This window comes from Mus musculus, chromosome 12 (assembly GCF_000001635.26).
Source record: "Mus musculus strain C57BL/6J chromosome 12, GRCm38.p6 C57BL/6J".
NCBI lineage: Eukaryota > Metazoa > Chordata > Mammalia > Rodentia > Muridae > Mus > Mus musculus.
Window position 1 is genome coordinate 24,878,145 of NC_000078.6, and position 27,456 is coordinate 24,905,600.

General features: G+C 44.5%; 1 protein-coding gene across 13 annotated transcripts in view; it reads left to right on the forward strand.

The window, feature by feature from the left end:
* Nucleotides 1–27,456, forward strand: part of Mboat2 (membrane bound O-acyltransferase domain containing 2) — a 132,966-nt gene that overhangs the window by 46,710 nt on the left and 58,800 nt on the right. For 8 of the 13 annotated variants that reach the window (XM_011243889.2, XM_030246883.1, XM_030246886.1 and 5 more), the window contains 2 exons: nucleotides 47–192; nucleotides 4,573–4,650. The exons of 1 other annotated variant lie outside the window; for it this stretch is intronic. In XM_011243889.2, the coding sequence (XP_011242191.1) occupies nucleotides 4,619–4,650 (32 nt within the window). In that variant the 5' untranslated portion in view covers nucleotides 47–192; nucleotides 4,573–4,618. The remainder of the gene's footprint in view (nucleotides 1–46; nucleotides 193–4,572; nucleotides 4,651–27,456) is intronic. 4 more of the 13 variants (XM_006515167.4, XM_006515170.4, XM_017315164.2 and 1 more) reach the window with 1 other exon arrangement.

The window sequence follows — 27,456 nt, forward strand, 5'->3', positions numbered from 1 at the left end:
AAGTTCCAGTCTATTGCTAACACGGAATTTTAATTTTTCTTTACAGGTCAACTTTGTAGTGTGCCAGCTCTTTGCCTTGTTAGCAGCCGTTTGGTTTCGAACTTATCTACACTCAAGCAAAACTAGCTCTTTTATCAGACACGTAGTTGCTACCCTTTTGGGCCTTTATCTTGCATTTTTTTGCTTTGGATGGTAAGTAATTATTTTGATCATGTTTAAATGAATGCTGTTAGGTATGTTTGAGAGTTGAGTATGTAGAGAAATACATTATATAGGGGTTTGTTCGGAAATGTACTGACAAAGTTTTCTTTCCAGGCTATCTTTCAAGATCTTCTAGTCGAGAAACGATGGATTGGGAGTTGGGTCTCTTGATTCTTGTCTTAGAGAAGAATTACTTTTTATAATTTATGAACAGGGGCATGAGAAGGATTTATAAAGACAGTCGATTGTTAAGTGGTTCTTTTCACTCATCTTGCAAATATTTTATGCTAGGACAACCAATAAATTACTATGTTGTTTGTTCCTTTGGGTTTTCTCTGTGCCGTTGGCTCTGACAAGTCTGGGAAAGCTCGTTTGACTAACTCCTTCCTGTACCATTCTCTCTCTCTGTCTCTGTCTCTCTCTCTCTCTCTCTCTGTCTCTCTCTCTCTGTCTCTGTCTCTGTCTCTCTCTCTCTCTCTCTCTCTCTCTGTCTCTGTCTCTGTCTCTGTCTCTCTCTCTCTCTCTCTCTCCCCCTGTGTGTGTGTGTTAGGCCCAGCCGGCCTCACTGGCTTAGCCTGAGCACTTACACTTCAAACCACTGCCTGTGCTGCTGCTTGCCTCCTGTGGTGTGCCTGACAGAGGAAAGCAGGGCGGGAAGGGGCACAGTCACCTTTGGCAAGCCCTTCTGTGTGGAAGGGCTTCTTGGTGACTTGAAACATTCCCTCCTGGATGGGCAAGCTCAAGCGCTCACCGTTCACAGATGGGGACTCTGGGCTTGCTCTTCTGAAGGCACCTGTCTGAGCCGAGAAGGCAGTGACTGAGTCCAGTGTGTGCTTACTTGATCTGTGTGTGTGTGGTTTCCATGGCAGCCTGGATGGCTGGGGCCCCTCCTAGGCTAATGCTTGCTTGTCTTCAGGTGTTTGTGTTTTCTCCTAGGAAGGGCTGCAGTAGGACTTTATGAAAAATCAACTAAGAATAATTTATCCATGCCTATCATAAATCAATCAACTGAGCATAATTTATTCCATCTCTACCCTATTATTGCCCTTGGCTGGCTCTCTACTAGGTTTTGTTACTGTACTGCCTGTGGTGGGTGTATGACGTGCTGGGACTTTGCCATTGTCTTAAGACCCAACTAGATGGTCCTATTTACTTTTCGGATGACATCAAGTTTATATGATCACAGTTTTCTCAGGTTTCTGCTTTGACGTGGAGGAGGTAGCGTGTTTTTAAAGCATCATACAACTTTTCCAACATAGACTAACGTGATGGACTGTAACACGCTCATTACCCAGCTTCAATAGTTACTAACCTCCCGCCCTTATTTTATCTTTTCTCCACACCCTAGAGCATCTTGAGTGTATCTCGGTGTGTACATTCACTCATCGATGGCGAAGCATTTCATATGGGGGAGCATGTTTTCCTGAGGCTCGGAGGCATTGCTAGCTCAGGTTGCTCTAGGAAACTTTGTGCTCTGGAAAAGCAGATGTGCACCTTGGGCAGGGGAAGGTGGGGGTGGGGCAGGGTGAGCGAGTCTCTCTGCAGTCCTTTGCTGAGGACTCTCACTGTGTTAAATCGTCATGAACACCTGATAACCCAGCATCGCTGTTGCCAGGCTTTAACTGAAGGCTAAACGTCAAGTCTCAAGTTACATATGGAGATGAGATATGAGATACTTACTTATTTGGCTTCTTTATTCTTAAGAGAGAATTTTAAATAATTCTTCCGTTAAGAGGGAGCGATTGTTAGTTGGAATTCATTAATGGTGAATATTATGGTTTATTTGCATTTGTAAGTGCTTTTTTTTTTTTTTTACAACTCACCTTTGGAGGTCACATTTGCTGCATAAATATAATTGCTCACTTCACCTACTTCTGTTCAGCCCCCTTCCCCTTTTTTCTTAGTGCCTACAAGCTTCTTATAACAATTATTATTCACTTAAATATCTTTGATAAGACTATACTGTATTAGTTGGCCTGTGAGGTGGCTGAGTGGGTAAAGGTGATTGCTGCCAAGCCTGTTCTCATGAGTTTGATCCCTGGGACCCACATGGTTCTGTGTAGAACCGAATCCTGCATGTTGTCCTCTGACTTCCACGGGACTGTAGACAAAACATGTGCACAGGCAACAACAACAAACAAATGTAATCAAAACTGCCCAGGAAAGTACAGGGTAGTGAAAGCTTAGATTGTGAAGCCAGTCAGACATGGATGGAGTATTGGTGCTCAGTGATTGGCAAATGCTGTCTTTGGGCACCCTAACAATCTCCTTAGCTTTATTTGTCTGTAAAATGGAACCAGAGATTAGTTACTGAGGCCTGGAGCACCCTAGAGGAGCACCAGACAGTGCTGGTTAGCATGAGCAGGGACTGGTCTGTTACACGGTGAGTGTTCCTTATCTGAAACTCCTGGGATTAGAAGTGTCTGACTTTGGAATATTTATATAGGCTTTCCTGGTTGAAGGTCTCTGATACATAAACCTGCATTCTGGGGTGCTCCAAAATAAGAAACTTTTTTTTTTTTTTTTTTTAGTAAATTTGTGTGTTAGGGAGGCTCAAACTGTATTACCGTTATCCAGTCAGCGTCAAGATGGGCATTTCTCTGTTTATCCAATCTCTTTGTTACCGTTTGTTTCAGATAGTATGGAATTAGCTCCTCCTGTGTTTCTCTCTAGACCCAGTCAACACTTCCCATGTGTTACTTCATACTCCTGGAAACCTGACATGGCTAGAGCTTGCTTTCTGTGCACGTGGTACTGATGCGGCGTAGCTCAGTGAGGGGCAGCGTGAGGAATCTCCCCAGTGTGGTAACTGGGTAGAGCTGGGACCTGCTGCCATTTGTGCAGTCCACAGAACAGATGAGTTCAGTTGCTAAGCCTGACCTACCACAGCAGCAAAGGCTAGCGTGGTGGGCCGTTGCCTAAATGTTACACCCAACAGGCAGCTAAACGTATCAGAAGCAGGAGCCCGAAGACTGTCAAGGTGCGAGAGCGATGTTTGAGAAGTAAAACTGTTGACTTCAAAGTCTTCCTGTCCCAAGGAAATTTATGCAGAAAAGGGAACACCTTTTTCAGTAATCCTCAGACGTGCTGCTCTGCCCTTTAAGTATTAAAGTCCTTCAAAGAGCATAACAGTCTCTGGCGACTTTCCTAAAGGTCTGCAGGTAGACTGCTGGTGTTGATAAATAAGATGATATTTCATTATTTTAAAGAGTCCTTCTATTTTCATTTATGCTTATATATGCTTTCCTGTCTCCTCATAGCCCTCTGATTGTAGCAACACTGCATAGCTGTTTTCTGGAGGCATGTATGTGGTGTGTATACCCGTGTATGGGTGGAGTGTGTGGGTATAGAGATGCAAACTGGCCTTGCCTGTACAGTGGGTAAAGGGCCTATCTTCTACAGACCTGTCTTGGGATCTACTTTTTATTCCTAACTTATCTATAGAAATGTGTAAGCATTTTTCCATATTCATGTTATTGATAGTCTATGATGAGCAATTCTAGTCATGTGTTAAGACCCTTATTAAAAATTTGTACATAACAATTGCACAGATTTACTGTAAATCATGGCATCAAAAAGGGAAATTAAAGAAGGGCAAGTGTGTGTGTGTAGTGTGTGTGTGTGTGTGTGTGCACGCACATGCACAGGCACATGTGTGTGCGCTCAGGAATGGTTTGGGTTGGGTTTAGTCCTAGAGGTCCGTATCATATTTTGCCTGAAATTTGTGAAGTGACTATATAAAATAGTTTTGTCATTAAAATGCTTGATTCCTGTATTGGGACATTAGAAAGGCCTGCCATGCAAACCAGAACGTTCTACAAACACATCATAGTAACTTACTGTATTTTTAGAAGGAAGCTCATTAGACTCGAGCCACTATGCTGTGAGAATAGATCTGGGTGTTTTTAGCAACTTGTTTTGTGAATGGTACTTAAGAAGGTCAGCACAAATCAGAGATGCTGCTGTTGGGGAAGTTGGGAAATAGGAGTTCTGCCAGAACTTTTCTGAAAGCTGTGTTTATTACTCCTTTTAAAGTTACTGTTCCTTAACTTATGAAGAAGGTGGCAGTCCTTGATCCAAATGGCCCCACACTGCTTTCCTGCGGTTAGGTTCTGTGGAGTGCTGAGGCATTGAGCTGGGCTCCTGGGGCTCAGTTTTATTTATCTAGCTCCTTTGGCCTGAGGTGGGGGGCACCTTGTCCAGGATGTTTGAAGAGTGTCATTTGGGCTTTGGGTTTAAGGTTTTTGTTTTCTGTTTTTTTTGTTTGCTTGTTTGTTTGGGAAATGTTGTAGGTTACACATGTACTTTCCCATCTGTAGCGTTTGAACTTGATGTTTGTGGCTGCTTCTAACACATTCTTATTTTTTATAGGTATGCCTTACACTTTCTTGTACAAAGTGGGATTTCCTACTGCATCATGATCATAGCAGGAGTGGAGAGCATGCAGCAGTGAGTATTGACTGCATTCATATAGAAAAATACCTTTCACCTGAATAGAGCCTGACCAAAAGTAGTAACAGAGTCACATTTATTACACAACAGTACTCCGGAAGGGTGATGATTTCTCAAGGAAGCAACACAGTATAAAATCTCCTGTCTATGAAAGTCAGCGCTGACATTTAAGGATGGGCTGTTCTTTGACATGAAGGACTTGCAGTGTGGGATGTTCAGCAGTACCCCTGGCTCCTAACCCATTAGATACTAGGAGAACTCTGAGCTGGGACAAAAAGCAGATATGCTCTTGAGGGTGGGATTCTTCCTGTTTAGCACAATTGGCATAGTGTACAGATGATTAGCAGTAGAGAACAGAACTAAAGTAGTAGATGGAGATTTAGAAGGTAAATTTAGGACTGAGTAACTAGAGGGAACTCTGGGAAGGAGGCAAGGAAATAATGTCCATGTTCCTGGCTTGAACACTGAAGTAGTAGAAGCAGTTGCCCAAAGTATAGGGATTCTGAAAGTAGAGACCATATTGAGGGGTAACCAGACCCCCAAAACTGTTTGGTGTGCAATAAACATTTAATGAGTATTTACTGAGTCAGTGAATGTAGACTTAAGCAGCTGTGAGATGCTTAGCAGCAGCTGAATAGCTAGTTAGCTGGGCTGGACATGTCATGTAAGAGGAGCTTGAGAAACCCAAGGACAGGGTCTGCTTGCAAACCCTGCTAGTGACATTTGGCATATGGTATATGCGACTGGATTTCTGAATTCCTAGAACACATGGCTCCAGGAGTTTTGCATAAGAAATCAAAATCTCAGCACTTGATTAGTACTTCCCTAAATCTAATTTTATTTTGTGTCTTCCGTGGTTGCCTCGATTGGTCAGCTGTAATATGCTGTCGATTGATTAGTCAGGCTCTCTAGCACAGGAGCTATAGGGTATAGTATACAAGAGGCGTTAGTAAAGAAGCTTACACAGCCTGCCGCTGGGTAGTCCCTCAGTGGCAGTCTGAGTTCTTCAGTGGCACGCTGAAGAGCCAGAGAAGCATTCTCTGTTCAGGTAGAGGGAGGCCCGAGAACAGAAGTGAGCAATGATGTAGCTCTAGCCCAAGGCTTAAGGACTAGAGGGCTCCCTGACAGCCATAGGTGTGAGTCTACACTGACTCTCTCTGGAGTACTGACACTCTGGGCAGCAGCAACAGACCACCCACTCAGGAAGGTCTGAGGACGAAGACGCCCTCTACATTTTTCTTTTGGAAAGCTGGCAAGCTTGTTGGACGGTGGCGCCCTCATTTAGGGCAGGTCCCTTCTGACTTGCCGTCCCACAGGCCAGTTTTTGGAAATGCCCTGACAGATGGACCTAGAAATGTTCTCTGTGAATCTCCTGGGTGTCCCTCAACTCAATCAAATTGACAAGATTAACCTTCACAGCTGTGAGCTGCCTTTCCTTCCACACCCCGTGCTGGCCTTCCTCTTCCTTCTGTAGATGTGTGCTTTTAATTTGGATAAGAGGAAAAAGAACATTTTGATAGTGTTGTATCATTATAACTCTATTTTAAATGTTTAAAAAGATTATTTTTATTTATGTGTATGTGTGAGTGCCAACTTGTCTGAATGTGTATCACATGTATGCAGTGTCTTCAGGGTCAGAAGAGGGTGTTGGATCCTGTAGAACTGGAGTTATAGCCATGTGGGTGCTGGGAACCCAACCTAGATCCTCTGTAAGAGCAAGTACTCCACTGAGCCATCTCTCCAGTCCCTACACACCTATGCAAAGCCTTGGACAGATAGCAGGTTCAGGGTGATACTTCATAACTGATGAAAAATAAAGTTGTGTTTCTGACCTGGGTGGTAGGTGGAAAAAGAAGATGAAATAGCTGGGAATGGAGGACTAGGCTGCTGGGAATCGGGATGGGCTTTTGTGTTGGAATGGTAGGCAGTTCATAGCTTTAAAAAAAAAAAGTTATGCCTTGTCCTGAAAGGCAGGAGTTATCTGTGCAGTCAGTGTCTTAACACTTCAGACATGTACTGTACAGGGTGGCAGCTGCTAACTACATGTAGCCCCATAAGTGTGTGTGGCTGTTTATTTATTGGTTTTTCAAGATAGGCTTTCTCTGTGTAGCACTGGCTGTCCTGGAACTCTGTAGATCAGGCTGGCCTTGAACTCAGTGACCCCTCTGCCTCAGCCTCCTTCCTGACTGCTGGGATTAAAGGCGTGTATTTCCACGACCAGCTCCAGCTCTGTGAGTTTAAATTTATGAACATGTAAAATGCATTCTTAACCCACCTTTATCCAACACTGACGCTGAGGCATGAGGTCTTTACACTTGAGGTCCTCTTGGACCATGTAAGACTGTTATAACAAAACAAAAACCGAAAGACACTAAAATACCCAAATAATAATACAAACAATGATAATAATAATAATAATAATAATAATAATAATAATAAAATAATAAGTATTAATACAGTCTGATGGGGTCAGACCTAAACACGTATACATTTGAGCAACAATAAATAGATTCAGGGTGTGTGTGTGTGTGTAACAATAATACTTATGGAAGAAGAGGTCATGAATTTGAGAGGGAGCATAGTTGGAAAGGGAGGAGTGGAAAGGATGCAAATGTTCTTCATGTATGGGCCTCTCACAAAGTAACTGTAATAATAAGAGTCAGTCCTTGGATTGCAGCAGCTGCATTTCAGGTGCTTGGGAGCTGTATGTCCGACATGTTCAGCGATGGTTTTGGCCAGTGCACATAGAGAGTATTTCTATCATTGCGACAGTTCTGGATAGCACTGTGTGGTGGTGTGCAGCTCTGTAGGATGAGTAGTGCTGCCCTCTGCCCTCTACAGTAACTTTTGGGGGAGAACGTGCTACTTGTCCGTGCATTCTTGTGGGCACTGGAATTCAGTGCTGGGTCTGTCACTGCTGATGGAGTTAGTGGGAGGCCTGGCCTTTTGAGTTGTCAGTATTAAAAACAAACAGTAGGTGGATAAATCATTAGGAAGATGTGTATTTTGGTCTCCTTTTTTGTTGCCTCTATTTCAGTTCACACACACAGGACTTTATCTTTTCGATTTTATTTTCTTCTTGCTAACATGTAGTGTAGTTTTGCATGATTAGATTCAGTAGGGTGTGTATATATGTGTATGTTTGTGTATCTATGTGTGTGTAACAATAATAAATAATTATTTGAAGAACCAGGGTTTAAATCCTTAACAATGAAAGCTTTGTACTTTTCTGAGTGTGTAACACTCTTGTGATTTTTATGAGATACTCATTATATAATTGTTCCACTTTATGTAACATTACCATGTGTCAGTTAAATTTTTTTTTTTTTTTTTTTTTGAGACAGGGTTTCTCTGTGTAGCCCTGGCTGTCCTGGAACTCACTCTGTAGACCAGGCTGGCCTTGAACTCAGAAATCCACCTGCCTCTGCCTCTCAAGTGCTGGGATTAAAGGCATGTGCCACCACTGCCCGGATGTCAGTTAAAATATTTTAATGTACTATATACTTGATTTCTATAGCTTCCTTTTAAAAACACTCATATACTGTATCATTCAGATCCATATCTAGATAATTTATCATTAGAACCTAATCTAGGGCTAGAGAGATGGATCAAAACCCATTAGCTAAGAGTGCTTGTTCTAACCATGTGTGCCAGTCCTTGTAAGACAGAGGCAGGTGGATCTCTGTGAGTTGGAGCCCTGTCTGGTCTACAGAGGGAGTTCCAGATCAGCCAAGACTCTGTCTCAAAAACAAAACAAAGGAACAGCAAAACAAAACAAAACAAAACAGCACTTGCTTTTGCTGAGGACTGGGATTCAGTTCACATTACCACCATGGTGGCTCATAACCACCTGTAACTCCACTTCCAGGGGAATCCCATGACCTTTTCTGACCTTGGGCACCAGACATGCACTTGATGCGCAGACATACGTGCAGGCGAAACATTAGTATGCATGAAGACGTCTAAAAACACAGAACAAAAAAAACTTTTCTGGAATCCAGTGGTTTTTTTAGATAGTATTTTTATGTAGGCTTTGGAGTTGGGGTGGGGGGTGTTGGTTAGGTGACTTTTGGGAGGGGTTAGGGTGAGTTGTGGGGGAGGGGTTGGGTGAGTTGTGCTGTGGGGGAGGGGCTAGGTAACAGGCACTCAGGAGAGGGCTTAGAAGCAAACAGCCTGTCTCTATTACTAGTGGGTCTAGGCTGCTATGACAAAATGCCAGGTGCTGGTGACTGATAAAACAGCAGAAACTTATTTCTTGAAATTCTGGAGGTTGGACAGTCTAAGGTCAAGTGCAGCAGACTTTGTGTGTCTGGCTAGAAATGCTTCCTGGTTCATACTCAGCTTTCTTCTGTCTATGACCTGAGGTCAAAGGTGCAATAGTGTGTGCCCTTGCTCTCCTCTGTGAGGTTTTGTTTAAAACCTGTGTATAAGGCTCCTGTATGACATTGTCACATGCAGAGCCCCTCCTCCAAATACCCTCATGTAGACATTAAGTTAATATCAGGAGATCTGGGCTTTTGCTGGATTCAGCCAACATTTTCCAAAGCAGGATTTGGCAAGCTGTCTCTGCAATAGACCATGTGCTGAACCTTAGGGTTTGAGAGTCATATAGCCTTTCTCACAACTATCATACACTCTGTTCTTAGGATGTAGGAGCAATGGGAGTGTGCTGAGCTCCAGTAAAACTGTATTTACAAAGACAGAACTGGGCTAGATTCAGCCAAACCATTTAATAAGGAAAGTCTTGTCACAGGTTGTGGTGTAGTACCTGGGAGACGGTTCTCAGTAGGTGTCTGCTGAATGATTGAATGAATGAATGCATGCATGAATGAATGAACGAGTGAGTGAGTAGATAGTGGACTAGTATGTTTTCTGCTAGGTAGCAGATCCTGTCCTCCTGACCTCCTAGTCTTGCTCCAGCCATAGCCTCTACTTCCTGTAGAGACTCATGGCTACATGTTGCCCCCCCCCCCCCCTGCAGGATTCTTGCAGAGCCTCTGCTTGCCCTCTGCCTCCAGCCCACCCAGGAGCAGAGCTGCCTCCTTGATTGCTCTCGGGACCATCTGCTGCTAGGTGTATTTATGTCTCCTCCTCTTTCCCAGAAAGAGAACAGGGCTGGGGGTGAGGAAAAGGATGCTGGAGCCACTTCACCTGGGTCATGGAAGATGGAAGGAAGAGATCGGGGCTTCAGCACGCTCATGTGGGTTTAGGAAGACATTTTTCCCTACAGAAGGAAACACACATGGTTGGATCCTGTGGTATCGTGATATACTTTTCAATAGTGCTTAATAAGCTTTTGTGAATGGGTGTGCGAACCAGAACACCCTTCTTGTTCTACTTTTAAAAAAAAAATCTGTGCTGAAAAATTTGCTTTCAGCTTCATGAAGACAGTCTCAAAGCTTTGAAAACAATAGAAGAGAATGGCCATTATCTTAATATAAACTGCAGAAAGGTAGACCGTGGAAGGGTGTTGGTCCTGAGAAGTTAGAATATTTTCCTTGTAAGTTGGTAAGTGATTGTGAACAAAACCAATGACCCAGAGAGTAAAATGTGAGAAGTGTGAGCGCATTCGGAGCGAAGGGGCAAGCATGTGAGGCCCCGTGCTGTGGGAGACGCCTTCAAGAGCTACCCTGTATTGCTGGGACCCCAGTATCTTACAGGAGCAGCTAAGGGAGAATGTATTTTGCCTCACAGATTTGGTAGGTTTTAGGTCATCATGATGAGGCAGGTTCCTGGTGGTAGGAGCATGTGACAGACAGAGTATTCCCATCAAAGCAGGCCAGCAAGCTGCAGGGTTGAGCCCAGAAACAGGATTACAACTTCAGAGTCCTGCCTTTTGTGACCTACTTCCGGAAGGCAGGCTCCACCCCCTAAAGGTTCCACAGCCTCCCAAACTATGACCTCTGAGGAATAGGTGCTAACCACACGAACCCAGGGGCATGTTCGGATTCAAACCATAGACGGTCCTGAAACCGAGGTGCCTACCCGTGTGGCTAGCCTTCATTACTGTCCTGCAGTTTCCAGAAGCTAAGAGAGAATCCCTTTCCTTAGTGGGTGGTAAAATCCAGCAGCAGACTAAGACACAGAAAAGGTCAAAGTCAAACTCTGACCCCCAGCAGTTGACCTTGATGGTAGATTGTCCAGCAGATGACCTCGATGGTAGATTGTCTAGCAGTTGACCTCGATGGTAGATTGTCCAGCAGTTGACCTCGATGGTAGATTGTCCAGCAGTTGATCTCGATGGTAGATTGTCTAGCAGTTGACTTGATGGTAGATTGTCCAGCAGTTGATCTCGATGGTAGATTGTATGGATGTTGGGTTTGGAGCTGTACTGTGTGGGATTGAATTCCAGCTCTGCCAAATTTTCACCAACTTTGGGATTAGACCTTTCAGGGCCTTGGATGAATTCAGCGTCTCAGCTGAGGGGGTACTGTGTCATAGATGTGCCATACACATACTGGGTATCTGGGTATGCTTTAATTAGAAAAAAAAAAAGGATATGAACACCAGGAAGCAGCATTTAAACTTGTAGATGAAATGCTTTCAGAGGCCACCTTCAGTTACAGAGTTTGGCTGGGTCTTTTTCTGGGGTCCACTGGTGTCATGACTGAGAGTCCTGTTCCCTCAACGTCTGTATTCTTCTGTAATAGTCACCACCATGAGCTACAGTTCACTTTGGGGTTCCCCAGAGTTGAACTCTTTTGTAGAAGACTTTGCATTTCTCTTGTGCTTGAGCACATAGATAAAGCCCATTAAGGAAATGGTCTGTTACATTCTGTTCTGCTGACCGGACTTTTATAGCTCTTGGTTTTGAATGTACTTTGTCTGGGTTGGGTACTGGTTCCTAGTGTTTACCTATGAGACTTCTAGGCAGTGTTAGGCAGTGTGCAGCCTCTCCTGCTCAAGGCCCCAAGTGCTTGCTTGGTGGGGTCAGGTGCCTGCCGTGCAGTGGAGTGCTCTCAGCCCAGCTGCTTGCTCTCCCTGGGGTTCCCCATAGAGCACAGCTGGCAAGGAGGGGTGGTGCTGAGGGGGAGAGGCAATTTTAGCTGATAGGGCCAATATCGCAAGGTTGGGTAGTCCTAGGGTCCATTGCTATTGAGACACTTAAGTGTGGGTTCCTAGATAAAGAATGTTATCTGAATTACGCTAACCGTGCTCACACTGAGTGGTGATCCTCCAGCAGCCATCTGGTAGGCAGAAGCCTCCAGCCATTTGAAAATGTGTCCTCGTGAAGCTAATTAGCAGTGGTTAGTGGCTCAGCAGTAACTCTGTGGGGAAAATATTAACTTCTCTGAGGGTAATCCTGGGATCCTGTGAGAGACAATAACATGTGGCGGGAAGGAAAGTGGACCTCAGTTCTGTTTTCTTTAGCATTCTCTGTGGACCATATTCAAGAGCCTTTTGCTGTCCTACGGAAAGTGCAGGCTCTTTGGGGATAGCTGGCGCTGACTAAATGCTATGTTTCAGTAGGAACTACAGGCACCTCTCCAGTGGGTTTTCTTTTTCTTTTTTATACTTCCCTATTCATAGGTCATGTTGCCACAGTTGCTATATATCAGGCATTGTGCCAAGCTCAGCCACTATCACCCACTAGTGACACCCTTCATGTGGGTGTGGCTTACCCATTCCACCAAGGTAACTTTCTAGTCTTGAAAATAATAATCATATATTACTTACAAATGAGGTAGTTCTAATAACTAAAGTGTGACTACTGCTTGTTAATGAAGTATAAAGATTCATCTTTGGGCTTTGAGTATATCCAGAAACTAATAGTACCTTTGTCCCAAGAGTCTCTAATTCATGACTGAATATTGAAAAAAAAAAAAAAAAAGGGCTCGTGCAAGCATTGTGATGGATGGGTGGGTGATGGCAGGGAAGCCTGTTACTTGTTTTGATGCAGTGCCGTTTGTATAAGACTGGTGTTTTATGTCAGCCTCATGGAAGCTATTCTCATTGAGAGGAGGGAGCCTCAATTGAGAAAATGCCTGCATAAGATCCAGCTGTAGGACATTTTCCTTAATTAGTGATCGATGGGGAGGGCACAGCCCATTGTGGGTGGTGTCATCCCTGGGCTGCTGGTCCTGGGTGCTATAAGAAAGCAGGCTGAGCAAGCCAGTGAGCAGTGACCCTCTGTGGCCTCTGCATCAGCACCTGCCTCCAGGTCCCTGCCCTCCTTAAGTGCCTGTCTTGACATTGATGAAGAACAATGCCTGGAAGCATAAACCCAATAAACTCTTCCCTCCCTTGCTGCTGGTTATGGTGTTTCATCACAACGGTAGAAAAGGTTTTCAAGGAAAACAAGTGTGGATGCTGGGTTATTATTTTCTTTTGAGTTTCAGGTAAGAACTGCAGTTGTATTGGAAGGCTGTGGTTACTAGATGGCTTCTAGAGGACTGCCTACTAGATGCCTACGAGATAGCTCCACCCCTTGTGGTGTGGTACATCTTGTCTACCTCTGATAGGTGCACTTTCTAGTCATTGTCGGGAAATGGATTGAACAGGAGGAGCCTTTGGACTGTGACGTGGAACCTGAGCTTCATGTGACTGAGCGCTTTGGTATTTTTAAAGACCACATCTACCTGTGTAGGAAATGCAGGCGAGGAAATGGGAGTTTCCTCAGGTGGAGTCACTTGAGCAAAGTCACAGAACTGTGTGAGAGGTCTCAGAGGTGGGACTTAAGGGGGACACAGAGGCAAATTGCTGAGGGTGTGGCGTTTACTAGGGGAATCATTAATGCCATGAGCGGACACACAGGTAGTCCGTAGCGTGGAGGGGCTCTGAACACTGGAGCATCAGGAGCTCTGAAGAGAGGATGGCAGAGCCCACATGGTGTGATGAAAGCCAGCAGCCCCGCTCTCTGACACCCAGACAGAAGGCAGGGAGTGCGGTGGGAAGCTGGATGTGTGGCTACTAATACCTGCTTGGATGTGAACTCACATCCCCAGGCAAGAAACCCTGGGACCGAGAAGTCCCTTAGCCAGAGACTCACAGGTGTTTCTCAGTGGGTGCCTCTCAGCATCTGAGGGGGCAGGGGGTGCTGCAGATGGCAGCAGCTGGATTCTAACATTACATTCTCAGACCAAGGAGGTCTCTGAACCCCACCCATGTTGCTGGGAGTTGTTAATTTGTTTACGGAATCTTTTTGTTTGTTTGTTTGTTTGTTTGTTTGTTTTGTTTTGTTTTTTCGAGACAGGGTTTCTCTGTATAGCCCTGGCTGTCCTGGAACTCACTCTGTAGACCAGGCTGGCCTCGAACTCAGAAATCCGGCCTGCCTCTGGATTAAAGGCATGCGCCACCACACCCGGCTTAAAGAAACTTTTTATTTAAACAAAAAGGTTTTTCTTTGCTTACCAGCTAGCATAAACTTCGAGATACATCATTTGAAAGAAAAGCAGATACCATCGAGTTACTGTGTGTGACATTTTTTGATATCAGATTCCTGAGAATGTAGCATCTGGGGTGTCTTCGGAAAAGATTTAATCTTTAACTAAGTGCTTGAGTAGCAGTGGTCTCCAGTTTTAGACTCCACAGTTTAATTCAAAACTGTCCAGAAGTTTTGAAATGCTTTGCTCGATTAGTAAATTTGTAATAAATATAGATTTCGTAAACATACCAGAAATATAATTTTAAAACAAATCTGTGTAGGAAAAAAAATAGTGACTTTTTATTATTGCCAGCTTATTCCACCCTCCATATTTAAGTGCTCATGGAAGGAAGGGCGAAGCATGACAGAAAGCATTTAATGACCTAAAAACCTGCCTGGCACTTAGGTGAAGGGGATTAGAAAGGTGAGCATCCACTTCCCATGATGAAAGCCCAGCAGTTGTTTAAATAGAGCCCGGGCAGGAGGTAGGGTGGCTTATCTTTTCCTGACCTTGACCTTGGCCCAAGGTTGCAGCCTGAGCAGCTCCTTCTGTCGAAAGGAGATAACCGAAGTCCAGGCTGGATCTGGCCCTTCTGCCTTTCTGAGTTTTCTGTAATCTTGTCCCTTATTCATATCTTGGAAACCGTTTCCTTTTGCTACACCAAAGATGAGAAGCTGCTATTAGACTGTAGAATATAAGGTCCACCTGTTGTCTAGCTCTCTGAGACATTAGAGCTCTTTCTTTGTAGCTACTTACATTGTAAAGCAGAAAATGTCAGTCCTGCAGAACTATTGTGACTGGGTTACTCCCTGGTAGGCTTAAGTGTTTCAAGGGTTCTGGTTTTCCTTGGTAAATTGGAGGAGGCCTGAGGAATGATTGACTGAAAATACTGTCAAAGACAGAAACATGTTTTCTTTTTGTCTTAGTTAGGGTTTAACTGCTGTGAACAGACACCGAGACCAAGGCAACTCTTATAAAGGACAACATTTAATTGGGGCTGGTTTACAGGTTCAGAGGTTCAGTCCATTATCATCAAAGTGGGAACATGGCAGCATCCAGGCAGGCATGGTACAGGAGGAGCTGAGAGTTCTACATCTTTATCTGAAGGTTGCTAGCAGAATACTGGCTTGTAGGAAGCTAGGATGAGGGTCTTAAAGCCCACACCCACTGTGACACACCTACTCCAACAAGACCACACGTACTCCAACAGGGCCACACTTTTCTAATAGTGTCACTACCTGGGCCAAGCATATACAGATTGTCACACTTTTATTTCTTCCTTTTTTTTTTTTCTCTTTCTTCTTTTTCAAAATTTCAAGTGATCCACATGATGGTTTTTTAAAACCAGTCTCTAGTTTCTGTGATCTATAAATTTGACATCCTCTAGTCATACGAACATGTACACACATCAACTTTAAAAAATAAAAAAAAGGATAATTCTTGAGGCATAAAGATGCGGGGTGGAAAGGAGCCAAGGAAGGGAGGCTGACTGGGCATGTGGCCTCTGCTGGGAGTCTGGTCTGGCCTTTAGGACTTCCCCGGTGAAGAACCTCTGCTTCTGTTTTATCCATTATCCTCCCAGCTTGGGGTACCAGGATGGGGGCCGGGGGTGGGCGGAGGAGAGGACCTCATCTTTGCTCTCTGGTCGTCTGCCTTGTTCTCCTCCAAGAGTCAGGCTAGGAGACAGGAATGAACCCTCCTCCTCTCTCCCCACATCACAGAGCTGCCTTGGCTTCGCTTTCCTCTTGGGTCATTCTGGGCACTGGGCATTTCTAAGCATTTGAGAGAGTGCCCAGCATGTGCTAAGGCCCCAGAGGCTGGCAGTGAGCATTGGCTATTATTCTCTCCCTCCTGACACCTTGGGCCACCATTGCTCCTCTTTGTTCTTGTACCTGGCCACTTGTCAGCTGTCCCAGCTCTGCCCTGTCCTGTGCCCTGGCTGCCCAGGTGGCCTTTCTAAATGTCCTTCTGATCACTCCTCCCTCCTGCTTCAGACTCTGAGTTGGCAGCTTTGCCGAGGCTTTGCGGCTGCCCCGCCTGCCTGTGCACTCTCAGTTCATAGCACTGACTCCTTGGCTGCTGCCAGACCAGCCATAATGAACCGTTTGTAGTTGTATACACACCCCCTACTGTTCTGCACTCTGCTCCTTTGTGTTTGCTGGGCACCCCACCCCCACGTGAATTCCTGCTGGCCTTTCCCAGCCCTGTCTGCCTGACCCTGGAGGGCCCTTTCCCTTCTCTAGTGGAGTGAGTTACTGCTTTGCACAACTGGCAAGCTGCCTGTGTTACGGACGCTGCAGGAGAACCCTTGCTCTCAGGTGGTGTGGCACCACGGCTCAGTCAAGTCCCTTCACCTCGTTGGTTGATGTGACAGACTGTCCAGGTTACCCAGCTCCTGTCACCTCTTTCCTCATTGTTAAGTCAGGAGTAATAGAGATGACGTTCATTGGATTGTCTGAGAATCTAATGAGACCCCTGAATTAGTCAGGGTTGTCTAGAGGAACAGAGCTGATAGAATGTCTGTCTGTCTGTCTGTGGGATTTATTTATTAGAGTGGTTTGTAGGTTGTGGTCCAGCTAGTCCAACAATGGCTGCCTACCCATGGAAAGTCCAAGAGTTTAGTAATTGTTCAGTCCATGAGGCTGGATGTCTCTGCTGGTCTTCACTACCTGCTGGACTCCCAAAGAAGTATGCTCTAATGCCAGTGAAGGAACAAATTTGCCAGTGAGGATGAGGGCGAGCAGGCAGAGTGGCAGCTTCCTTTTCTGCGTCCTTCATTTAGTCTGTCAGCAGAAGGTGTAGCCCAGATTAAAGGTGTGTCTTCTACCTCAGGAGATCCAGATTCAAGGAGGGTCTTCCATTTCAAAAGATTTAATTAGGAAAACTCCCTCCCAGGTGTATGCATCCGCTTGGGTTTTAGACCCCTTGTTAATGTACACAGAATTACATCTCCTTATAGCATGCTTAATTTCCAAATGAAAACAATAACCAGGTCATAATGTTGCCTGACATGATAAAACTATCCCAGGTACAAACCACAAATGTATTATACATTTTAGAATAGGTGACAATGTTTCTTGAGAGACATTCTTTTAGTATCTCAGGATTTAAATATGAGAATCATTGATATTCTTTTAATTGGTGTTATTACATTATGTAATAAATCCGGAAGGGAAATACAGATATCTGCCCAAACACATTCTTAACAAAATGTGACAGAAATACTCAAGCCAATTATAATCGTCTTCCTGCAACTGCATGGCCTTAGCTGGTATTTATAACTACCTTCCTCTACTACTGTAGTCCCTCCATGCTCTGTAAGCACCTCAGAGTCTTGGCTCTTGTCCTGGAGGAGTGACTCATATCTTCATTCCTGAAGGGCCTGTACACTTTGACATCCTGCCTGGATTAGGCTGTTGTAGTCTCCTATTGACTTTTAATCATAGGACGTGGTAGCACCAAGAAGTGCCCTGAAGGCTCTCTGGCACTCCAGACATAATCTTTCTTACCTCCGTTGTGGAGAAGCAGTCCGGTTTCCCCTTGGTAATCTGGACCAGTCACCCCATTATTCCTTTCTTAGCGTGTTGGCTTAATGGCATCAGAAGGCCAGATTGGCCAGGGGTTTGTCTGAGCTCCCGGTTCAGTGAGATGTTTGTTGTGACTCCTGGCAGGGTTGCTCCCCACTCTAGAACCAAAACTTCTAGGTCAGCAGAACTTAAAGTTTTTGCAGTGGGATACTCGGGGTGATGGTCACGGGAATCATCTTCCCCTTCATCCCTTCTGCACCCGTGGATCCCACTGATTGAAGAAATTGTACCACATAGTGGACACATAATGGGGACCCCAGGCCTCTAAGCTGCTGCCACCTAATTGGCCCTGCAATTGTGCTTCGAAAGGCCATTCCATCATTCTGCTTCAGGATGGTGGGGAACATGGCAAGACCAGTGGATTCTAGGACTTAATTGTTTTATTGTTTTATGTACCACCAAAAAAAAAAAAAAAAAGGACCACATGCGGTTGTTGTGAGGGGTATTCTTGATTCCACAGATGTTAAAATGCGAAAACAGTTGGTGCACACCTACAGCCCCAGTCATGCAGAAGTCTGAGGCAGGAGGCTTTAAAAGTCCAAGGCCTGTTGAGACCTACGTAGTAAGTAAGGGAAATGTGGTGCATGCCTTTAATCAGCACTCGGGAGGCAGAGGCAGGCGGATTTCTGAGTTCGAGGCCAGCCAGGGCTACACAGAGAAACCCTGTCTCAAAAAAACAAAACAAACAAACAAACAAACAAACAAAGGATCTCCTCTTAAAATAAGAAAGAGGGAAGGTTTGGAGATGTAGCCTAGTGTTAGAGTGTTTGCTTAGTATGTGCAAGGCCATGTGCTCAGTCCCTGGTAACACAGACAATGAGATAAATACACACACACACACACACACACACGCACATGCACAAAAATGTATGTACTGGGATTGAGTGAGAGAGTTTCCCAGAGCCCCAGGCATGGTGTGCTTTGTACTTGGAAGCCTGTATGTTTGTCTCCTGCATTAGACTCTGGTCTGCAGGTGACACAGACTGTGGCTCCTTCCATGTTGTATTCTCAGAGCCTCGCTGGACAGTGGTACATGGCATCATAGTGGTACACAGCACACCTGTGGAGTTACTGCTCGAGAGCTGACCATCTTCCATCTCAAGCCCCAGATTCTAAGAGGCTTCAACCAGCTCAGTTCTTGCTTAGCTTCAGGTGTCGTCTTCCACTTCCCATCTCTTGGTCCTGGTCTTTACATCATGAGCTGAAACAGATGCAGGAAGCCTTTGAGCTCTATAGGACTGCTGGGATCGCATCTCTCCCTACTGTCTACCTGGGATTTCCCTGAAGTGTGATGGTGTGGGTTGGCTGGAGTTGAAGGAGAAAGTGCCTCCCCTGAGGGTCAGACAGTGACAGACTTCCCTGCCTTAGGCCTAGCTATGCGGTTTGTTGGAATTGACGTCCGAAGGACCCTTTCCAGGCATGCTCTCCAGAGACCTGGTTTTGTAGCAAATAGAATATAGGCTGAAACCTGGATAGCCCCCCTTGAATAATTCTGTTTCTCAGCCATTTCAAGACCACGTCACACTTGTCAGATGTGGGTTTTGATGTCCCCGTGTCTGGTCACATGCTAGGAGAGGCTGAGCTGGAGACTCTTAACTGGATGATACTGAGTCTTGATGTGAGCTACATTGTTATTCTTCACCGTGTGAAAGATTAAAGCAGGCTGCTTCATGCCTACTGCCCACTTCATTTGCATACAGAAAGCAACTTTGGGAATTTTCTGTAAAGAACAAAGTGACTTCATTATGCTACTCAGCCAAGTATGGCAATGGAAGCGAGGTGGTTTGGTTCACTTCTGTAGTAAACGAAGGGCACTGGCTGCATGTCCTAGTCACCCTTCCTGGCTCAGGAAGTCACTCATCACTTATTTGCATGGTTAGGGAGTTGGAAAAGGACAAACAGAATCCCTCACAACTGTGGTTGTGATTCCTTGAGATCTCTTTGTTCCCGCTGAGCCAGCACCTGGTCAGATAGGGAGGGCAGATGACCAGCCAGCTCTGACTTCCCAGCAAGAGCAGAGGTTTTAAGTAGTATAAGATTATCCAGAGTCTGGGAAGGAACTGAGCTGTTCTGTGAGTACATAGTGTTGGAGGTTAGCCGTGTCTGTTTCTCAGTGACAGAGCGTCTGTCCTGTGCGGGGTATCCTTGTTTGTGTCCTGTGTGGGGTGTCCTTGTTTGTGTCCTGTGTGGGGTGTCCTTGTTTGTGTCCTGTGCGGGGTGTCCTTGTTTGTGTCCTGTGCAGGGTATCCTTGTTTGTGTCCTGTGCGGGGTGTCCTTGTTTGTGTCCTGTGCGGGGTGTCCTTGTTTGTGTCCTGTGCGGGGTGTCCTTGTTTGTGTCCTGTGCGGGGTGTCCTTGTTTGTGTCCTGTGCGGGGTGTCCTTGTTTGTGTCCTGGGTCTTCCCTTTGTCAGCGTCCCTGGTTCTGCCTTTTCCTTCACTCTGTGGACTCCCTTGGTGGCTCTCTCTTCAGTCAGTGGACTCGTGTGTGCTCTCTTTGACTTGCACATGTAGAAGCTGTTTTGTTTGACGTAGCTCCATTTGTTTCTGCTCTTGTTGACTGTGCTTTTGGAGTCCTAAACATTTTTATATAGAACTGCCATGTGATCCATAATTCCACTCCTAGGTACATACCCAAAGGAAACAAGATTCCTGTGTTCACCGAAGCATGATTCAGAGCAGCCAAGCCATGAAACCAGCATGAGTCCGTCAGCAGATGAATGAGCAAAGAAAATGCAGTGTGTATGCACACTAGAGTAATCTTTAGCCACGAGAAGATAAAATCCCGTCATTTGTGCCAACACACATGAATCTAGACGACGTGTTAAGCAATCGTGCACAGAAAGACAAATTCCATGATCTCAAGTCAGTGGAACAACAGATAATTCTCAGGGGCTGCAAGAGTTAGGAGAGGGTCTCGTGCATCTGGGGAGTTAGGCAAAGATTGGTTCAGTTGCTGTTAGATGCCTGCAGTAGGTTCTAATGGTGACTGACAACACTGTATACCTCCACATAGCTAGAAGAAAGGTTTTTTAAGTGTCCTTAGCACAGAGAAATGATAAATATATGAGTGATTAATATTAAATATTTTGATTATTATATAATATATGCATGTAGCAAAACATCACACTATACCATATAATCACATGCCAATTAAAAACAGTGAGCAAACAGACAATAAAGTGGACCCTGCTGTGTATAAGTTACTTTTGGTTACTGTGATAGAATATCATGACCAAAAGTGGCTTATGGAAGAGTTTATTGTAGCTTATGGTTCTAGAAGCAGGGGTGTGGTAATAGTAGGAGAAGCATGGCAGGAGGCATGAGAATAGGAAAGAGACAGAGAGACATGAACTGGAAGTGGGGTGTGACTATGTGACTATAAACTCCAAAAACCTGCCTCCCTGTGGCATACTTCCTCCAGCAAGGCTCCATGATCTAAAAGTTCCATAACCTCCCCCAAACTGTGCAACGAACGTGGAACCAGTTGTTCACATTTGTTAGTCGGTGGCGCTCATATCTCCTTCAGAACACAAAGAGGGGTTGCTGAGTTTCCTTCCACGGTACAGCAGATTGACAAGTGCCTAGGAGCCAATAGAAAGGTGCCGTGGCTTCACTGAGGATAGTAAGGGCATAGTTTTAGAATTTGACACCTTCGTATGCACTGAGCTCTCCAGTGAGGCCTGGCAGTGTTCATAACATCTTGCCTTCACTGGAGCAGGGAGCTTCTGACCTGGTCTCTGACTATGGTGAAAGTTTAATTTGCTTCCCACAGAAACAGAGTTTCCATGTGGGTCTACAAAACTCATTTCAAATTGTTAGATAGGCGTCTATTTGAGTAGAAGGCAGTCTATTTATTCCCCAACCTCTAAACAGCCATAAAGCAAACTGGAATTTGTCAAAACCATTTTGCACTCTGGAATCTGACCAAAAGCACACAACAGTCTGAGCATTTATTTCTACGAAGTTGCTGACTTTGACGTTAATACAGAGGGCTCTGTGGCAGCATTGCTCAGTTTTGACCCTAGTCCCGCCCAGTCCAGTTCAGGCTGCCCATGCAAATAGCACCTTTGTTTCTGACTACATTACGAGCAGAGAGTAGAAAACCCTCTCCAGAGGCCGATAGAGGAAGGGAAGTGAGAGTCCGCAGAGACCTGTCAGCGCGCATTCGTGGCTGAGGGGAGGGGGCTTAAGCCCTGTAAGGTCAGAACTGGGCTGACTTGATATTATGTGGAAGGCAGTGAGCTGCTATGCCCCATTTGTGAGTAATTAGACCGTTACAACACAGACATAGGATACTCAAGGAGAATGACCAATCAGAGTCAATCTGATATATCCAGTTGAAGACATAATGGTCTCTGACTTCCTCATTTTAATGTAAAACAGTCATCTGCAGGTCTGAGACCCAAGGTAAATGTGAGTGATCCTAAGACCATCAGAATAGAACATTTCAAATGATTTTATTTTTATTTTATTATTTTAGAATTCTTTTTATAGTATTTTGTTTTTATTTTATTTTATGTGCATTGGTTTTACCTACATATATGTCTGTGTGAGGGTGCTGGACATACTGGAGTTAGACTTTTGAGCTGCTATGTGGGTGCTGGGAACTGAACCCTGGTCCTCTGGAAGAGCAACAAATGCTCTTAACCAATGAGCCATCTCTCCGGCCCCCCAGTAGAGTGTTTTGGAATCAGCAAGAAAAATTCAAGGCATAACAGTTCTTCAGAAGTGGTAGAAGCCAGAGGGAAGGCGAATGACATACACAAAACAGCTGAAGAAAGGAATTCCAGTCACAGCCCCTGCATCCAATACAGTTATCCATCAAAAAGAGCGCATGGGATAAGGAGATTCCAAGACAATCATCTGACCCACAAGAAGTTCTAAAGAAAGTCCTTCAGCATGAAAGAGAATGTAGTGAGCTGCGTCTGCAGGATGGCGTGAGGAGACCCAGGAAAGGCAAATGGATGTAACTAGGTCTGGGTGAGAGACACCATGCAGGCACTCTCTTCCCTCAACTTGGTTGAAGGACATAGGCTGTGTTCTTAGGATTGTAATATCCGGTACAGACGGCAGTACTAGTATAAAGGAACAGGGTGGGGGCCATATTGGTTACAAACTTTGTTTTCTCAGAATTCACTCAGTCTTAATGTAAAATACATTATGAAGAAAGAACCATGCACTGTCCTATCCAGTTAAATAGGTAAGGAAAAGGTATATCAGAAAAATCTCAAATGCGGGAAACCAGGCCTGTGGTGTAATTCTAGCACTGGGGAAACTGGGGCAGGAGGGTGGTTAGTTTGAGGCTAGTAAATTTGAGACCATCTTGGCTATATAGTAAGACCCTGTCTCACCAAATACATCCATCCATACGTGCCCGCGCGCGTTCATACACACATACACACACACAGCAACAGAGATTAAATGAAAATATCATAGTACCAAATGGCAAAAGAAGTCCATAAGGAGGAATAGAGAAGACCTGGGACATAGCTAAATTAGTGGGCAAATGTCAGTGACATCAGACATGATAAATCTCACCCAGTGAGATTGGTGAGGCTTCAACTGTATTCTATTCAATTCAATAGAATACAATTAATTATATTTCTATATACGATAATGTTCCAAAATGAAAGCATAAAAATGGTTTCATGCACATAGAATCTAAAAGAATAAATAAAAATAGTTAATAAATTTAACACTCACTTGCAAACTACTAGCAAACTCCCTTTAGAGCACTGGTTCTCAACCTTCCTAAAGCTGTGACCCTTTAATACAGTTCCTCTTGTTGTGTTGACCCGAATCATAAATTACTTTGTTGCTGATTCATAATTATAATTTCCTACTGTTATGACTTGTAGTATAAATATCTGTGTTTTCTGATGGCCTTTTGGAGATCTCAACTCATAGGTTGAGTACCACTCCTTTACAAAGAGTAAAGATTAAATACAGTCTTCCATATTTGTGAGTTGGGAGACTCTGTGTTGTTAAAACTGTATATTGTGAAGTTGGCAGCTGGCTATTCTTCTCAGTTGATCCAGTGATGTGTAGGTTTAGTACAGTCCTCAGTGCAGTTACTAACAAAGACTCTTGTCAAGAGTTTCTGGGTATGTGGCAAAATAAGGACCCAGCCTAACTATTTGAAAAAGGACACCAGACCAAGGATCTGCACATCGCAGTTTCTCCACTTACTCTGATGTAGGAATCAGGACACTTGTGGTTTGTGTGAGGACAGGCATGCACATCATTAGAAAAGATGAGAGTATAAAACTAAACCCTTGTACTGAAGGGCCAGAGGCAATTAAGGGGTAAAAAGATGCTCTTTGAGGGCCTGGAGAGATGGCTCAGGGGTTAAGAGCACTGACTGCTCTTCCAGAGGTCCTGAGTTCAATTCCCAGCAACTACATGGTGGCCTTCAGCCATCTGAATTTGGATCTAATGCCCTCTTCTGGTGTTGCAGTGTGCTCATAAACATAAATAAATAAAAGAAATTTTAAAAAAAAAAGTCTTTGAAACCTGGGGTGCGATAACGAGAGGATGCCCATGTGCACAGCCACAGACCTGCCATCCTGCATTCTATATAAACTGATGCTTACCACAGACCCAAATGTAACAGCTTACACCGGAACCCCTCAGAACGCTGGCTCCAAGCTTCTTAGGAAAAGAATACTCAAAAATTTTGCTGTACTTCAGGATTTAAAATGTTGTTTTTTCAGAAGAGATATTTAAGAATGAAGACAAACCAGTGGGAAAATCTTGGCAAAACAAATCCCCGTTAAAGACCCTTTACAGTTGAAGCAACTCGATTTAAGAGCGGACAGAAGTGCCGGTTAGACATTTCTTAGCCAATAACCAAACGAAACAGTGCTGAGCGTCAGTAGTCAGGAGCTGCGGCTTAAATCACAGTGTGATATCAGTGGAAATGCAGCAGGATGGATTGTAATGGCGAAGCCCAGCATTGTTGAGGAGTTGGGGGCACTAGAGCCTTTGTACATTGCTTAGAAATTTGTACAGTCACATTGTAAAACATTTTCGCAGTCTCTAAAAGTTACCTTACCGTATGTCCTGGAAATTCTCATGCTGTGGTTTTTCCTCAAGAGAAACAAAAGGATATATCTACACATGGTGATATATTTGAAAGAGCCAGGAGCTGGAAATGGCCCAAATGCTCATCACTGTGCATGGGTAAGCATGGTGTTCTGCATCCAGATAGTGGAGCGCTATCCCCGTAATAAAGGAATAAATGTACATATGGCCTTTGGAGCATAAGCCGAAGAAACCAGACACAAAAGTCCAAATGCTGCATTGTTCTACTGAGTCATAAATCTCATAAATGGATGGACAAGTCTAGAGACAGGATGTAATCAGTGGATGGCTGGGATGGGCAGGCAACCCTAGGGTCTACAGGTAAGCACCAGGGTCGGCAGGCGTGCATCAGAGAAGCCCTGAACCGCCACGACTTTACACATCTGATGAAAAGTATTGAATTGCATACTCGGGAGGCGATTTGTATAATGTGTCAGCTTTAGCTCAATAAAGCTGTTTAATAAAAAGCCTATTGTATTAGGCTCCTAAGATCTTTTAGGCTTCCGGGCCTTGAGCTCCATAATTACTTACTCAGCCTCCTTACTGGCAGGATCCATAATTCAGTTTGCCCAAATAATCCTAGTTGGTGAGGGCATGTTCTGCTATGAAGAAAAGAATTCCTGCTAATTATTTGGAAGGATGAGTAGCGTTAGAACAATCAGTATGCTGTAACTGTTAATGAAATGATTTAACTCAAGCAAAGTCACAGCACACAACTTTGGATGCTTACTCTAAGACAAAACGAAAACAACTTTGAGACAAAAAATCTGAATATAAATGGGATGACACAAGAAATTGTGCTGGTTGTCTCACATGCAGTGGCAACACAGTGGTCCTGTCAAGACAGGAACATTCCGATTAGAGGTGTTTTCAGCAGTGTTTACAGTAACTGTGGTGCGGACACCTCGGGTTTGATCTTAGATGCTCCAGAAAGAGTCAATTGAAAAATGGTAATAATTGTTTAAGTAGGTAGGAAGGAAGCAGCGAGGCTCCATGACCCTGTTCTCAGCGCATGCCTGTGTAGGATTGCGTTTATGTCGGCGCCCAGACCACTTCACACACAGCAGCTGTAAAGCAGACTTGGCGGTCAAGGGAACTTGAAGTCTGAGAAAAGGTGGAATTTTATAAAAATGGAACAGTGAGGATCATTAACTCAAAACAAGTAGATGTTACTTAACACCTCGGGCGCTGAGTTTTGTTCCTTATTGACAAGATGCTTCGTGAGAAACATGGTAGTCCACTTTCATTGTTCACAGCCGAGGTGACACGCACTGAGACAGTGCCACTCTTTCTTGTGGTCTCTTGAAATCACTGTAAATGTAAGATCTGTTGGGCTGCTGCCACAGCGGACTATTGTACAGTAGCCTTTAAAAGAAGCAGACTGGCTCTAAAATAATAATTAGGGAAGCAGAGGCAGGAGGCTGTCTATGACTCTGAAACCAGCCAGCCTGGTCTGTGTAGCAAATTCCAGGCTAGCTAGGGCTCTGTCTCAAAAACAAAAGATGAAAGCAATAGTTACTACTGTAATATGGCATATATCTTTGTTTCTTTTCCTGTTGCTATGATAAAATGCTCTATGACAAAATTAATATAAGGGTAAAAGCATGTATTTTAGCTTACAGTTCAGAATACAGTTCACTGATGGAGAAGTCAAGGCAGCAGGAGCTTGAAGCAGCTGGTGACATCGCACCCACAGTCAGGCACAGATTGTGGTAGTGGTGGAAGGAAGGAAGGTAGTGCTTAGCATCTTTGTCTACTGTACATAGTTGAGGACCCTGTCTTAGTTAGGGTTTCTTCTATTCCTGTACAAACATCATGACCAAGAAGCAGTTGGGGAGGAAAGGGTTTATTCAGCTTACACTTCCACACTGCTGTTCATCACCAAGGAAGTCAGGACTGGAACTCAAGCAGGTCAGAAAGCAGGAGCTGATGCAGAGGCCATGGAGGGATGTTCCTCACTGGCTTGCTTCCCCTGGCTTGCTCAGCTTGCTTTCTTATAGAACCCAGGACTACCAGCCTAGGGATGGCACCACCCACAGGGCCTCCCCTCCCCCACTCGATCACTCATTGAGAAAACACCTTGCAGCTGGATCTCATGGAGGCATCCCCCCCCCCCCCGCCCCAACTGAAGCTCCTTTCTCTGTGATAACTCAAGCTTGTGTCAAGTTGACACACAAAACCAGCCAGTACAGACCCCTTCACACCAGGGAATATCCATCATAATTTAGATAGGTCTCTTCTGGGGCTGGAGAGATGGCTCAGCAGTTAAGAGCACTGGCTGCACTTTAGAGGATCCAGATTAAATTTCCAGTATCCGCATATCCACTCACAACCATCTATAACTACATATATATGCACACATGCATGCAGGACAATTCAGTCTTTTCCCTGGAGAGGTAATCTTTGGCATGCAGAGAAATTGTCCTCTTGGCTTCTTACGGTGGCTCAAGTATGTTTTCCTCACTACCACAGTGCTTTTGTAATCAAAGCTCATTGTTTGATATTTTTAAGCTATGCATTTCCTGCATTTTCTTTGTCTAGTAAAACTGAGTGGATTTGACAAGGGTTTCTGTCTACCCCCGCAGAAAAAAAACGAGGACAAAAGAAAAGCCCCAGTGGAAACTCCTTCCTGCTGTGAGAGAAAAGATAGAGGCCACTTAATGTGCATTAAGTTTAAGGCACATTAAATTCTAAACTTAGATGTTAAATGAGTGAGGTAGTAATGTATTAGGGTTCTCTTGAGGCACAGAACTTATAGAACAAATATAT